This window comes from Ambystoma mexicanum, chromosome 3p, assembly GCF_040938575.1.
Source record: "Ambystoma mexicanum isolate Mex_15411 chromosome 3p, UKY_AmexF1_1, whole genome shotgun sequence".
In the NCBI taxonomy this organism is placed as follows: domain Eukaryota; kingdom Metazoa; phylum Chordata; class Amphibia; order Caudata; family Ambystomatidae; genus Ambystoma; species Ambystoma mexicanum.
The window spans coordinates 926,946,086-926,961,635 of NC_090925.1; the positions used below are offsets into that span (position 1 = coordinate 926,946,086).

Consider the following 15,550-nt stretch of genomic DNA (forward strand, 5'->3'; position numbering starts at 1 on the left):
AGGTTTTGCTATTGTGTGGTCACTGAAGAAGTTTAGACCATACTTGCATGGATCTACTTTTGTGATTCAGACTGGCCACCAACCCTTGAGATGGTTAATGCAGATCAAGGGGGAAAATCCTAAATTGTTAAGATGGTGAAACAGCCTACAGGGGTTTGATTTTACCATTGAACACAGGTCAGGGAGTAATCACCAAAATGCTGGATGGTCCCTCAACAATGTTTGACCGATGGAGTAAGGAGATTCATACAGGGGTGGATTAAATCCTCCTGTCCCTTAGTCTGGAGGGTGGGGGGCGGGCGAGTGTTAGGGAGAAATCTCATAAATGTGCCAATTCCCTTCACCTTAGAGATCCCCACCAACTTTGCTGGATTTTGAGGACTGACTTTTTTTTTACCTGGAAAGAGTCTAAGCCTTTTTTCCCCCACTCATGTATTTTGATGTGCGTTTTTCACTTGTGTTCTTTGATTATGGAGTTTTAGAGAACTCCATAGGCATCATCTTTTCAGGTGTGTTACACAGCACCCTCAGTGCAGTGACACAGATGTCTTTTAAACTTCCAAGAGGTTTTAATACCTTCTCTGGGATACACCGTTTCCCAGACAATGTAAAGTGAAATTGACTTTACTAGTCTTTCCAAATTCCTAGTCCCAGCACACACCATTTTACAATGGAGTGCTGGAGGGGGTTACATAGTATTCCCTGTGTCTAAATACTCATCTAGCAGTCAAATGCTACCCTTTCCTATTGAAAAGGCTGGTGGCAGTGGTTTTACAACAAACTACCATGATTTTTCCGACCACCAACACCTGTAGCTAAAAATCACAGGAGCCATGTTTTTCAAGATGGCGCCTTAAGCCCCTTTGTTTAAACAGGCCCCGGTCTTTTTTCGCCATTTTTTTTGGAAAGGTCCTTCTATCGTTTGTCTCTGCGCGCCAAACCAGGTGTGGTCCCTTTGTTCGTATGCCTTTTGCGGGCTTCAGGACCGAAGACCGCCTCTGGCGTCTTGAGTGTCTGGGGTGGGCAGGAAGTGAGGGAGGTGCCCGAAACTCCCTGTGCTTAGTCTGCTAGGAGACCCAAATGCACTCTGGCGTGATCGACTGGCTGACTGTCCGGCAAGGACAGCCACCCTGCTGGGAGTGTGACAGCTAGGCTGGAATGAAAGGGAGAGAACTATTTAAAAGGAGAGTCTCTGGGACTGGAAAGCAGAGTTGACCACTGGAACGAAAGAACCGAAGAAGAGCTGGAAGAGGACAGCTGCTGCAACTCCTGGACTGTTGGTTTGCCCGGCGAAGCCCTGCTGCAGAGCCGAACTGCCAAGTTCATCTCAACAGAGAAGCCCCTTCAAGGACGACTTCTTCCTTTGAGTTGGTGGGACCAATGAACTCGTAAGCCACCTGGATACCATTCTCAAGGCTGGTTAGGATTAACCAGGGAGAGGGATACCAGCTTGTGCGCTTGAATCTACAGCTACTGGAACTGAAGTAACTCCATCTGGTTTGCTTTTCCGACGATCCTGTGCAGTCCAGGAGACCCAACTCCCGCCCCCCCACCCCCCCAGCCCCCCCACCCCCTGAACCCCCCCGAGCCCCCCCAAAACACCCCTCCTCCCCCACCCCCTCAACCCCCCCCCACCCCGACGTCCTCCCTCTTGTCCCCACGATGGAGGCTCAGAAACCGTGAGATCTGCAGGAGCTGCCAGGAACCAACATCTCTGGCGCATTTTGTTCATACTAAGGTACTATGCCAACCCGATTGAGAGAACTCGGTGAAAGTTCGTGAAACACTAGCCCATTGACGTTGGCCTGGCCTATTGGCTTGAATTGAACTCTTCTGTTGAACAAACTATTTGCACAGTCTAATTAGTATATGGGATCTATTCTACTTACCTTGTCCCTTTTGCTCACTTCTAAGTAACAGAACTGCCATTTGGCTCCTATTTCAGGGGAGCTCAAACCGCCTCAAAATCTTGGAGTTTTGTATTGAAGTGTATTGGTATATAATATTAATTTGCCTCCTTCTAGTGAAATGTTTTCTAAATGATTGGGTTTTACCAAGAAACCGTGAGTATAAGTGTCTACTTGAACCACTGTGATTGAAAGTCCTGTGTGTAATTACTTGCACTGCTCACATTCACTCTTGAGATAAGCGTGGCTGCTCAGGTCGCTACCAAAAACTGTGTGGTACAGACCTATACCAAAGGTTGGTTTGGCTAACCTGTAGTCCCCAATTGTGTGTAGTGGCCCCAGAGGGTACTGCATGCAATTCTGCCTAACATTGTTCACACAAGCACTCTGAAAGTTGGGAACATGTTTAGTCAGATTAACTTGTCTCCTAACTATTTAGACCCCAGAGACCCTACCTTCATTGTTTCCAGCTTCACCAAACTGTACGGAACTTTGCTGAACTTTTGGGCACAAGGCCCCATCCAGGGATTGACTTCTGAAGTTAGGATTGAAGCTCTGCGGACCTGTAGTGCCCATCCTTCCTTTTCAGGGGTTTGATTAAGTATTTGCCCTACTCTATTGATTGTGTATGTATATATATATATATTTTTAGTTTTGTGCGATATTACCCATTAGTCATTTTGCACCGTTATTCGGCCCCAAGTTAAGTATACCTTGTTTGTCCAACTGTGTTCCTTGACTGCTTCACGTGTGCGCTTATGGTGGACCCCTTACAAGCTTGCCACCTCTTCAGACTTAGGCAAGACCACTCACCTTGCTACCTTGAACTGGTTTGGCTACAGCTCCCAGACTTGTCCCCATCACAATACTAGGTTGGCCTTTCATACATCTGTCCACCAGGCCAGAGTATAGAAAAATCAGTCCCAACACAACCTACAGCCCTTTCGCCCTCCTAACATAAACCTGCTGCTCAGCCATTGCTAACATACATGTGTGGCTCAGGCCTATACCAAGAGTTGGAGCCCTGTGTGAGTACTGCACAGCAAACATTGCTTACGGTTGTGCATATTTTAGGAGACTATGCCATTGATCCAGCTAGGTGACAGGTTCGGTTGGCAAGCGTTTTTCCATTATGAAGTACCATAAAGGTTAAGCAAAATCCAAATGAAAAAGTAGCCTGGGAGGTATGGTTGCATCCGCCCTTACATGGGTTTTTCAACAAATAAATACAGTAATGCAAGAGCATTGCTAAGGATGAGTCTGGGTGGTATGTATTGAATTTATAGCAGCGCCCAACACCTTCGGGTATCACAGCACTGGATATATGATATGGAATTTATAACGCGGCTATACACAAGTGTTTCAAGGCGCGACGAGGCAAGGGAGGGGAGGGGAAACCGAGGGAAGACAGACAACGATCCTACTAGGCCAGGTAACATTGCAATCGCGCAGTACACAGGATAACAGTAAGGAAAAGACAATTAAAAAAAGTGCAACCAGCTGGGGGCCAGTGCATGGGTAAGCGCAGATATCAGTTGTCAAGTGCTAGTAGTGGCTGTAGGGATACAGAAACAGTCCGAGTGCAAGGGTACCGGGGGGAGGGGCGCAGTGCAGGTGTGCCACTGGCGGGGAGGGGACCTGGCCCGAGATCAGAGGGTAGCCCGGTAACCAGTGCAACTTCGGATTCAGCCAGGAGATCAGCAGGGGAGAGGTGGAGAGAAAGCAGAAGCAAAGGGGAAGGAATTGAGGTGCTTCCGGAACCGGAGATGGTTCAAGCAGGGAGGCTGTTCCAGAGGGAGGCCCCCAGCAGAAGAAAGATCGACCACCAACTCGCTGCTTGGAGAAGCAACTAAGCCAGAGGGAGTTGGAGGCTGAGGAGCGAAGAGCTCAAAAAGGAAGATATTTAGGAAGAGAGTTGAAGGTAGAAGGCCTTGTGGACAACGCAGAGGGTTTTGAACTTAATCCTTGCCGCCACTGGGAACCAGTGCAGAGATTTCAGTCCTGGAGAGATACGATCCATGGGCTTGAGGCCAAGGACAAGTCTCGCAGTCCTGTTTTGGATAAGTTGCAGAGGGCGGAGAGTAGAGGCAGGCAGATTTAGAAAGAGGCTGTTGCAATAGCCCAGCCTAGAGAGAACCAGAGCTCTGGAGTGAGCTTCTGGGGGAAGGAGAGGAAGGGAAGAATACCTGAGGAGGTGCAGCTGGTAGTGTGACTTCTTAGAGACGTCAGAGATGTGAGGAGAGAAGCAAAGCGTGGAGTCGAAGATGACCAAGGTTTTTAGCCCCACAGGTGGGAGCAGGAAGAGGGCCAAGAGAGGCCGGCCAAAGCAAGTGCAAAGAGAGACACATTAAGTGCAATACAACCTATACAGGTGTGTAAAAAGGACAGAAAGGTGTGTGCACACAACTGGAAAAGCTGTGCTTCATGGTACAGGGGCTACTTCAGGTGGGAAGAAGAGGTAAGCTTGTAAGTGCCCAGTGAGGCTGAAAGTGTCAATCCGTTGGTTTCAGGTATTAAATACAAAACACAGTGCAGGGCAAAAAATGTCAAACCATATGCGAAAGCCTCGCATCACGGTATGATGCAATAAAAGCAGGGGGGCAATATCGGTGGGCGGGCACAGTCTAGATGGCATCACTCCTTTGTAGGGCTGACATTGAAGGTGCAAGCAGGCAAAAGGAAAACGTCAGTGGTTTACATAGTAAGTGAGGCCTCCTTTCATGGAACAGGGCTGCAGCAGAAATGCAGGCAAGCAAGGCAGGAGGCAGTTGGTGCACCACAGAGTGCAAACTAGTTCCAAATGTGCATAGTACAAATGATAGGGTGCAGGAACAAGCATGTTGTCGACAGTCAGAGCTAGGTATGTGAACAGACACTGGAAAAGCCTCACCTCATGGTGCTACTTCAGGTATGCAAACCGACAAGATGGGTAACGTGAGCAACACAGTGCTGCTGAGACATATGGTAGTAACTAGGGTTTCATGATAATGCCTGACAAATCAGATGACCATAGACAGTATAACACGATCACATCAGAAGGTATAGTCAAAATAGGTGGCATATACGACCAGCTCAAGTGTGCTGTACTGCGTTTACAATCCTATTTAGAAGCATCCATGAAAGCTGTGCGACCGCATTATAGCAGTGCAGGGACGACAGCGCAGCTTGCTGGCATTAGGTGCACCGATCAGTGCCGAAAAGGGGATTGTGGTTGCATTTTCTTTTGTGGAAGGCAAATTGATTAGTCAACCTGTGCGGCGCAAAGACCTAGTTTGATGCACTTCAGATCGGTCTAGAGGAAAGTGGGTAATTCAGTATCCTTGAAATTAATGGGATAGATGTGGCACAAATACATAATTTGAAGCAATCCCAGATGGTCCGGGAGGAGGGGGTTGGGAGGAGGGGTTGGGGGGGGGGGGGGGGGTTTAAATTAACTGAACTGGTAGAAGGGGATGGAATGCAGATCTACTTGGCATGATCAAGAATCGGTTAGGTCAATTCTGGCCATTAGTTGTGTATACAGAGGCACAAGGTGATTAGTGGGTCAAGAAGAGCCAGGTTCAGTTCATCGCTAAAAGCAATAGGTTAGGTTGGATGCCAAGCCAATTTAGAGCAGGTTCCAGAGTTCAAGTGCCCAGACAGAGAAGTAGTTCCCCCAAGTCTGGTCGTCCTACGGTAGTCAGTTTAAAGAAGTGTTGAAGAGTATTTTCAAGAAACTGGAATGTGAGAGATTTTTTTCAAGTTTTTTTTGTTTAAATGTTGGTTCTGTATTTTTGTTTAGTGTGTAAATAGGTTTTATTATTTTATTAATATTACCCAGGAATGAAGAGTTTTTGTCCCAGTGGGTAAAATATTCATGGCAGATTCATAAGGGTGAAGGATGTTTTAATGATCAATGTAGTGATGTATAGTGTGTTAATTATATTGTTCAAAGAACTCATTGTACTGTTCCGTATGTTTATCTTAAGTATTAGAGATGTTAAAAAGAGAAATGCTGAGGACGACCTATGAATGGATGCCATTAGAAAAATAAGGCGCTAGTTTGCGCTGGAGCTCTTGCAGATTCTACGCCTTGGAGATTGTGCAGGGGCGTGCAATGTTTTCCCAGGTTTTATAGGATCCTTGCAAAAGTATTCTGAACCCACTTCTCTTTAGGCAGTCTGGAGTTAAAAGTACAGTAGTGCAGCACTGCTGCAGAAGGATTTTGCCATTGCTTCACTTATTTGGGGAAAGACCAGGAAAGGTGCCTTACAGCATTTTAGTAGTATAAAAAAAATGTATTGTATATATCAAGAATTGTGCGTTATTTGTGTGTGCAGCACATTTCTTGTTGCAGACTTATTGATCTTAGTCATGTACAAGGGCATGGAAGACGAAACAATATTGATCTGTGAGGGTTTGAACTTGCCTATAGAGTGCTTTTTAGCAGTGACAGAAGGGTGTGGTTTGAAGGGTGAACCCAAGTAGGTGTTCTGGAGCACACTGCATGAAAGCGATACAACATAACTATAGTTTATGGACCAGGTTTCCGAAAATAATTATTTCTTTGCACAGAACTTCAAACGAGGGTTTAGCCTGTGTTTGAAGCACTCCCATGTTTGATGAGAGAAGGAGCCCAGGCAAAGGGAGATGAAGCAATTGGTTAATCATTCTGAATCAGTCAAATAGGAAAGAAGCAATTCAATGCATGTCTTATCGTCCAGTCAACCAGTTAGCATATAGACTACCTGACCAATTACCAGTGTTGCTTGGAGGTTACTCTCAAAGTGGATATGTTTAGTTTACTGTCAGCATTGGTACACTCAAAGCATCCCCAAATAAAAGCAGTAAACACATCACATTTATTATAATGACCTTAAAGTGCAGCTTTTGGATGCTTACTATGGTGGAAATAAGGAAAATATGCACTTGTTATTTTAAAGAGAACAAAAACCCTACATTACTCACCAACAGACATTCGGCCAATTATTCTGCATCCTGCAATTGATGCGTGAACAACGGGTATGGTCTCAGAAAGTTCTCCTTCAAAGACACTAAAATAAAAAGAGGGGGGGGGGATGTTGATGCCGTTACTCACTTTGACAGCAGTACCAAATAACTAACATGAGGCCGTCATGGCTGGGCTATCTGCCATTATACCCTGTGCAAGTGCCAGCTTACCACTAGACAAGCAATTCTGCCGTCACTATGCACTAGTGTCCGTACCGCATTAACAGATGGGCCAACATCAGTTTTAGCCAACAATGCTACCACTTAAACCTGCAAAGAGCATTGCTCCCTCCCACCTTACTCCAGGTGGTGAGATCTTCTGTGCTGGGTACCTGACAGGGTGCCTAAAGCTTTCAAGGCGGCACAAGCAAACAAATGGACTTGTAAAAAGCTACAATTAATACAGCTACATTGTCTGTGGCAATAAAGGCAGAACTGGCCAAAGTACCCAGCACCGTTTTTAAATATCATATTTTGTGAATTACACCCATTATGCAGCTCAATTTATTGGATTTGCAATTCAATCATTTCCAGTGTTGCACGAGGTTCTTGGTAATTAAAAGGAAAAAAAAAACATACGACAGGCTTGTGTCCAAAACCAATGTGGGAGACAGGAAGGATGTTAGGACAACCGAGATTTGATTTTTATATTTATATATTTATATTGAGCATAACCAATGCAACCAAACAATAAAATTGCATCTGGGCCCAGATATAGCAGTACAAAGACACAGAGCCCAATTCATTGTGGACAGTTCTTCAAAAAGAAAGGTCATTAGCTTTTTCCTAAATTCGCCCAACGTTTAAATTATCCAAAGATCAACTGGTAGGGAATTTCAAGCGCAGGGACCTGCACAAAAGAAACTTCCATCGCCCCAGGAAACAGACCTCAATGGTGGAATCGCTAAAAGGTGTTATCTTGAATACCGTACACTGATCTGGGTAGGGAACAATCTTTGAGCTTAGAAATATATGAAGATTTCTCCTAAACTGGGAAATGGGTGACCGTCTGGGCAGGGAGTAGACCAGCCAAACTGCTCAATTTTGAGCAACCTGCAGACGCTGGGTTTGGCCTTTTGGAATACCCATTCACCGGGCATTGCAATAATCTAATCTGGAACACTGCCTACCCATTCCTCCCTAGGTAACATCAAGGTAACCCGATCACAAAGTAACAATACTATTCCTATAACTTCACCAACCCTGACCTCCCTCAATCCTGGAACCAGACATACAACCGTGTTAACAGTTTTGCCTATTAAAAGATCAAATACACTTATGCTAATCTCACTGTCCCAGATTTACTTGCCAGATGCACGAAGATATGGTGGCATGCAATTGCTATGTAGGAGCCAACAACTTAACACTGGTCAATAAGACTACCTTCACATTTCTCACACGTGGTTTAATACAACCACCAAAACTACTAGGAGACAAACTGAAAATACTTCCTCTCACAGATTGTTACTTCTGAAATCAGGAAATAAATCTCAGATTTAACTTCCAATGATGCCAAATTTCATAGTCTCTCCATTACGCTCTTGCCTTAGGAGTTCAAAAATAAAGCAGCATCATCTGTATAGAACAATTACATCACGAGTCACTGTCAAATGGAGAATACATATATAATACATTACTCACCGGAATTATATTTCTGATGCATGCATCTACTTCGATTCACATGCTGTGCATAGGCCGACATCTAGTGGAAGCTGCAGAGTATTACGGTTTGTTTTTCGAAACTCGAAAAGGGGCGTCAAACCTGGGTGTGCCAGTAATACTATCCTTAGTGTGACGTCCCCTGTACCTATGATCCCTCACGCATGTAGGACCCTCAGATTGTATTTTTTCGTGACATGAGGTAGCATGATTACAGAGTATCCAAGCAGATAAGATAGATAAGACTACAAGCATCCATGCGCCTTCTCTCAGAGGGGAGGAAGGGCGGGAGCATGTGAATCTAAGCAGATGCAAGCATTCGAAATAAGATTATGGTCAGTAATGTATCCCTTCAGAGGCTTGTGGAATCTGCTTAGATCATATGCTGTGCAGTGTTAGAAGAAGGTGGGATGGGAGAAGGGTCATGAGCGAACAAACTTAGAACCGCTTGTCCCACTTCAGTATCTGTCTTGGAATGAGCATCAGTGCAGTAGTGCTGAGTAAAGGTGTGAATAGAGCTCCATGTAGCTGCTTTGCAAATGCTGTCAAGGGGTACATTTGCAATGAAAGTACCTCTTGTAGAGTGGGCCCTTGGCGTAAAAGGCAGTGTCTTATCTGAAAGGGATTAGCACAGTTGGATACATCTGACTATCCATCTAGAAATGGCATTCTTAAGAGACACAATCTCCTCCTCTGCCTGGAGCTATGGAGACGAACAGCTAGTCTGTTTTCTTTAGCGGTCTAGTTTTGTCTAAATAGAAGAGGACCGCCCTCCTCAAATCTAGTGTGTGGAGTTTCACCTCAGCAGAGCTTTTGGGTTCTTGGAAGAAGGCTGGTAGCTCAACAGAATGGTTAACATGGAATTTGGAAATTAACTTAGGTGAGACCTAGGGTGAGTGTGTAAAACCAGTTTATCCTTATGAATAGTAAAGAAAGGTTCCTGCACTGACGGAGTTTGAATTCCACTGACCCTTCTTATGGAGGTGATGGCTACTAAGAAGGCAGTTTTATAAGTCAGGTGTTTGAGACTGGATTTGTGCATGGGCTCAAAGGGAGGTCCCATGAGCTTAGCAAGTACCACATTAAGGTCCCAACCTGGTGGTGGGTTAGAAATTGGAGGGTGGAGTCTCTTTACCCCTTCCATAAATGCTTTGACGACTGGAACTTTCCACCATGACACCATGTTATGGGAAGTGGTGTAGGCTGATTAAGCTGCCAGGTGCTCTTTAAGTGAGTTAAACACTAACCCTGCATCCAGTAAGTGGAGCATATAGGTGACAACATTAGAAGGAGTACAATCAACTGGGTTGATTTGCTTATTCTGGCACCAAATTATGAATCGTTTCCATTTGTCATAGTGCCTTGAGTTAGGTTTTCTTGACTCTTTCAAGATATCCATACATCTCTGGGATAAATTGAGATGTCCGAACTCAGGAGCCATGCTGCCAAGTTCATCGTGTTGGGCTGAGGATGCACAGTTAGCCCCTTGTGCTGGGAGAGAAGGTTGTACCGGCACAGAAGCTTGATGGGGTCGCACACCGCCTGTTTGCATAGTTGTGGATAGCATGGTTTTCTTGCCCACATAGGAGCAACCATGATGAGCGTCATCAGTTCCCTGTGGATCTTGTTCACCACCTTTCTCATCAGAGGGGTTGGTGGAAAAGTGTAGGCAAACATCCCTGACCAATTCATCCATAGGGCGTTCCCCTTGAAGCCTGGCTGGGGTGAACCTGGATGCGAAGTGTGGGCATTACCCGTTTTCGCTTGTGGCAAATAGGTCTATAATGGGGAAACCCCACTGAGAGAAGGTCTCCTACTACCTCTTTGTGTAGTTGCCACTCGTGTTCCTCTCGGAGGGGATCCCTGCTCAGAGCATCTGCGCTCCCTTGGAACATGTTGGGATGACAGGTAAATCCTCCGTTTCAGTGCCCATTTCCAAATTTTTTGGGCAAGCTTGGACAGATTGGGAGAACAAGTGCCCCCTTGTTCGTTTCCCCTTGTTTGTTTAAGTAAAACATTGCAGTCGTGCTGTCTGTTAGGATCCGCACTGACTGGTTGGATAGGAGGGGTTTGAATGCCCGAAGCGCTCTGAAGACTGCCAGAAGTTCTAGCAGATTGATGTGGTTTTGAGCCACTGTGTGAGACCAGAGACCCTGAGCTGTATGGTGAAGGTAGTGAGCTCCCCCACCTGCAAGAGAGGCGTCTGTTGCGACAACGGCCTGTATCTCTGGATCGTAGAAGGGTTTCCCCTTCGTAAGATTCTCTCTTGTCACCAGCGAAGACTCTGTACTAGTGTTGGCGAAACGACCACTAGATCGCCCCACTGACCACTTGCTTGAGACCACTATTTCGCCAACCATTCCTGCATGGGTCGCATGCACAGGTGCGCGTGGAGAACCAAGTAAATGCAAGATGCCATCACGTCTAGCAAACGCATCACTTTGCGCACCCTTATTTGGCGACCTACCTGATATTAAGGAATTTGCAGCAACATATTTCGAATTCTTTCATCTGATGGAAACACCAACCCCTCGAGCATCTAGGAGAGCTCCTATGAACTGTTTTGAGGTGCTTGGCACCAAGCTTGATTTTTTTCTCGTTGATTTAGAAGCCCAATTGGAAGAGGAGTTTGATTGTTCTTTGGATGTTGAAACTGCAAATTAGGGGGGACTCCCCTGTAATGAGCCAGTCGTCCAGGTAAGGGTACACTGGGATTGCCTCCCTGCATAGGTGGGCCGTCACCACTGCCAATACCTTGGTGAATACCCTTGGAGCTGAGGCTATTCCAAAGGGCAGCACCTTGAACTGGTAGTGCGGTTTGTCTATTTTAAACGCAAGCATCTTCTGTGCACTAGGAATATTGAAATATGAAAATAGGCATCTTTCATATCCAATGTTGCCATGTAATCCCCCTTTTTTAGCAGGCCGAAGCGGACCGTCACTACTTACTGGGTGGCGTACCACCTCTGGCGAGGCTGCCTCTACCCCTAGTGCAGCCCCTGCGCTGCCCTCTGGGGAAGCCCTGTGAAGATCGATTGTTGTCCCACAAGGTACCCTGATTTTGAAAATAGTTTGAGCCCCTCAGGGAACTTTGGGCCGAAAGCGGCGATAATTATTGAGGGTTCATTTGCGAGTTGGCCGAGAGATTTTAGTGTCTCGTACTCATCCTTAGCTGTCTTTAAGGCCTCCTCCACTGCCTTGCCGAATAGTACGTTTGGCTCTAGCGGCAGGTCTATAAGAGTGGCTTGGGTCTCAGGTTTGAACCCTGACTGTCTTAGCCAAGCGTGACGCTTTATAATCTTCCAGCATTATCTGCTGCATCAAAGTTTGTCTTTAGTATGCATCCTGATAGAGCCCTTCCATCTGCTGCCAATTGAGGCAACTGGCTCTTTAGGGGTGCGGAAGATACTAAAGTAGCTACTTGTTCCCACTGATGGCAATTGTAGCTTGCCAAAAGAGTGGCACTGTTGGCAATAGGTGCCCGATAGGGGGAGGTGGAGGCAAACTTTCTATCCAGAACGTATAGTTTTTGGCTCTCCTTATCAGGAGGTGCTTCGGAAGAAGCAAGGAGTGTACCCGGCTTCTTTCTGGTGGTTGTTACAACCAGGGAATCCGGTTTTAATTGCCCCAATGTACAGGGGGTCGGAGGGTGCAGCACGGAATAGTTTCTCAACTCGCGGATTAACCACATGAGTGAGATTTGGGGTTACAGGGGAGGGATCAATCCTATTCTGGATGGATTTTAATATAGGGATGGCCTGAGTAATGGCTCTCCTGTCTCCTAGGATCTCTTCAGCAGAATCCCTATCTTCTTGGACCCCCTGCATGTCAATATGAAAATGGGCAGCTGCCTTAGCCAGTACCTCATTGAGGAGTGGTTGGTTATCTACCGGCGAGTCATGCACCGGGGCGTCCTTGGGAATTGGGAGTCTAGATTCCACCTCCTCCTCCTGTTCCTCCTCCTCATAATAAGAGACCCCTGTCTGGTCTTCCACTGATTGTGGTTCAGTTTCCTCACAATATAAAATCAGGGTGGCAAGATTCGTTCACCAAAAGGGTCTGTGAGCAAGCTCTGCGACGGGGCATCGGAGCAGGGTTTTTTTTAGCAGGGGGCTGAGAGTCTTTAGACCCTGAAGGGGCAGAGGTAGCGGGGTGTTGGCATAGCTCTGAAAGTAATTAGGGGCTTTCTCATAGAAGGCTGCCATAAATGACATCCTTCTCATGACCCTGTCAATATCAGCTGAATTCCATTCTCTGGAGCTAGGGATAACATGTTCTGGTTCCTCCTCCATGCCCATATCTTGAGCAGTGGGTGGAATGACTACTTTTAGTGGCAGGGTCAGGCACCTTGGATTTTCCCATAGATTTAGGGGCCTTCTGTTTATCTTTATGAATATGGTGGTCTGAAGACTTGTCATGCTGTGCATCCCCCCTCCCATGAATAGAGGAATGTTTTCCAGTGTTTTTGGGGGCCTCCGAGGGAGTTGACGTCTTGCGTCGAGATTCAGAGATTGTATTGGAGGGAGGACATTGAATCTCGAGTATAGACTCAATGAGTTGACTGAGGTTAGAGGTCGGAAATAGTCCTCTGAGCGAGCCTCAGGGACTATTGAAAGGGTGACAACTTTATCAACCGCGGACGGTTGGTCTTTGTCAAGAGACGATCGCAAACGGACCGCTCTCTTGTTGTCTTCCACTGCCGATCGCTTAACAAGCGGGTCGAGTCACGGCCGGGGGTGGTGGGTTTAGTGGAGGTAGTATGTGTCGCACTCTTGCCACCAGGTGTTGCCCCACAACGTGGCCGCTGCCCAGTCCTATGGGGTCAGGGGCCTGTGTGTGGGTGTCCGAAGTCACCCCTCTGCCCTTGCCATCCAATTTGGCGGCGTTGCTGCCATCGCTGAACGTACCCTCCACTTCCATGGCCTCTAGCTGCCTGCCGTAGTGGGCCCAGCGTAAGTCGAGCGGTCTTTATGGGTTTTCAGCTTGAAGAGCTTGTAAGCTCGACAGTTAGCCTCAGGATGGTCTCGTGGGAGACACATATTGCTCGTATTGTGCTGGTCTACCCAGGGAAACTTCCCATTACACTTTGGGCAGAACTTAAATGGAGTACTCTCCATATGTTATAAAACGGCAGTGGGCGGTTATATGTAGGAAAAAAGGTGGAAAGAAGCCCGTTATGACCACCCCCCACTCTCCCTACTATACAGGGCCGAGGCCAGAGGCCTTCCAAGGCCCGACGTCCGTCGTGGCAGTCCTCGACGGCTGGTTTCCTCGATCTTCACCGGTGTCGATCTTCAGCGTAAGGTGAAATTAACGGGGAAGTTTTTTTTTTTTTAAACATATTTTTATTATTTTACAAACAATAAACAACATCGCAAATGTTCTCCCAAACAGTCCTCCCCCCTCCAGCCCCATCCCGCGGAAGAGTAGAGGTCCTCTGTGTATTCATTCTTTGGAAACTCTTAGGTGCTATAAATGTCCGATATTTTAATGTTATGGGGACACCATTGGTCCATATAGTCTGATTTCAGGTATTCCAACACTGAACCCCATTCCCTCACAAAGGAGTTGTCCTGGGCCTGGAGACGGTGCGTGATCTTTTCCATGGTCATTTGGGACCACACCTTTTGCAGCCAGGTGTATACCAGTGGTGGGTCTCGTTTCTTCCAGCTTTGGGCTATTGTTGCCCATGCAACTATGACCAGGCCCATGAAGCTCCTCCATTGTGTTTTGTGAAGTTTTTTGGTATAGGGGTCTTTGAATCCGCATAACCACACCCTCTCCCCCATTTGACCAGCCTATGGATATATTTTTGTCATTTCCGTTCGTACTTCCTTCCAGAAGCTATTCACTCCCTGACAATCCCACCAGATGTGTCTCCAGGTTCCTACAACCTGGCACCCTCTCCAACAAAGGTTCGACACTTTCGGGTACATTGACCCAAGCCTCTCTGGGGTATAGTGCCATTGAGTAATTATTTTCAGCCACATTTCTCTGGTTTGGACAGCCCTGGTAAGTTTGGGGATGCCTGTCCACAGTTCCTCCCATTGCTGCTTGGTTATTTCCCCCCCCTAATGTGGTTTCCCATCTTCTCATGTATGTCCATTTGATTTCCTCTTCGGGTGTGCACATGTGGCTGTACAGCGTGGACACCAGCTTTTTGTCTCCTGGGTTGGTTATTAAATACGTCTCAAATGGTGTAAGGTCCCTTGTGCTGGAAGACCTCTGGTGTACGCAGCCAATGTTTTAGCTGTTCGTATTTATATCTGTCTGCTTCTGTTAGCTTGCACATATTTTTACAGGACTCAAACGATTGTATTTCTTTGTCCTGGATCATTTCCCCAATTTTCCTACATCCTGCCTCCTCCCATTTCCCGAAACTACCGGGCGCTTGTCCTGGTGGGAACTGTGGGTTCCTGCAGATCGGCGTAAAGGGAGCCAGTGGGGTGGTCATGATTCCCTTCCTGGTCTGGACATCCCAGGCATTTAGTGTAGTCCTCATGACTTCGCTCACTCTAAGGTTCCGGTGTCTGTGTTGCTTATTCTTCCACAGTAGGTCTTCCAAGGGGGTCCTGGCGACCGCCCTATCTTGCGTTACCCAGACTGTCTGTTGGTTCTCCCCCAGCCATTCCCTCAGAACCCACAGTTGGGCTGCCTGATAGTATTTCTTAAAGTGGGGAAGGGACATTCCGCCGGCCTTTATAGGTGCGGTAAGAACGGCTCTGGCAACTCAGAGGTTTCTTGTTCCACACAAATTGTGAAACGGTTTTGGATAGGGCTTTGAAGAAGGGGTCAGGGACTGCAACCGGGAGAGCGTGAAAGTAGTATAGCACCCTGGGAAGTATGTTCATTTTGACTGATTGGATTCTTCCCCACCACGAGATCTTAAGCGGGTACCATCTTTCTAGGTCTTTCTTGACTCTGGCCAATAGGGGGGTGTAATTGGTCTTATATATTTTGTCAACCCTGTGCGTGAGTGTCACTCCCAGATATTT

At 46.7% G+C, this 15,550-nt stretch overlaps 1 protein-coding gene across 3 annotated transcripts in view; it reads right to left on the minus strand.

The window, feature by feature from the left end:
* The window catches only part of EIF6 (eukaryotic translation initiation factor 6), a 191,471-nt gene that overhangs the window by 109,062 nt on the left and 66,859 nt on the right, over positions 1 to 15,550 (minus strand). For all 3 annotated transcript variants that reach the window (XM_069652215.1, XM_069652217.1, XM_069652216.1), the window contains exon 3: positions 6,855 to 6,940. In XM_069652215.1, the coding sequence (XP_069508316.1) occupies positions 6,855 to 6,940 (86 nt within the window). The remainder of the gene's footprint in view (positions 1 to 6,854; positions 6,941 to 15,550) is intronic.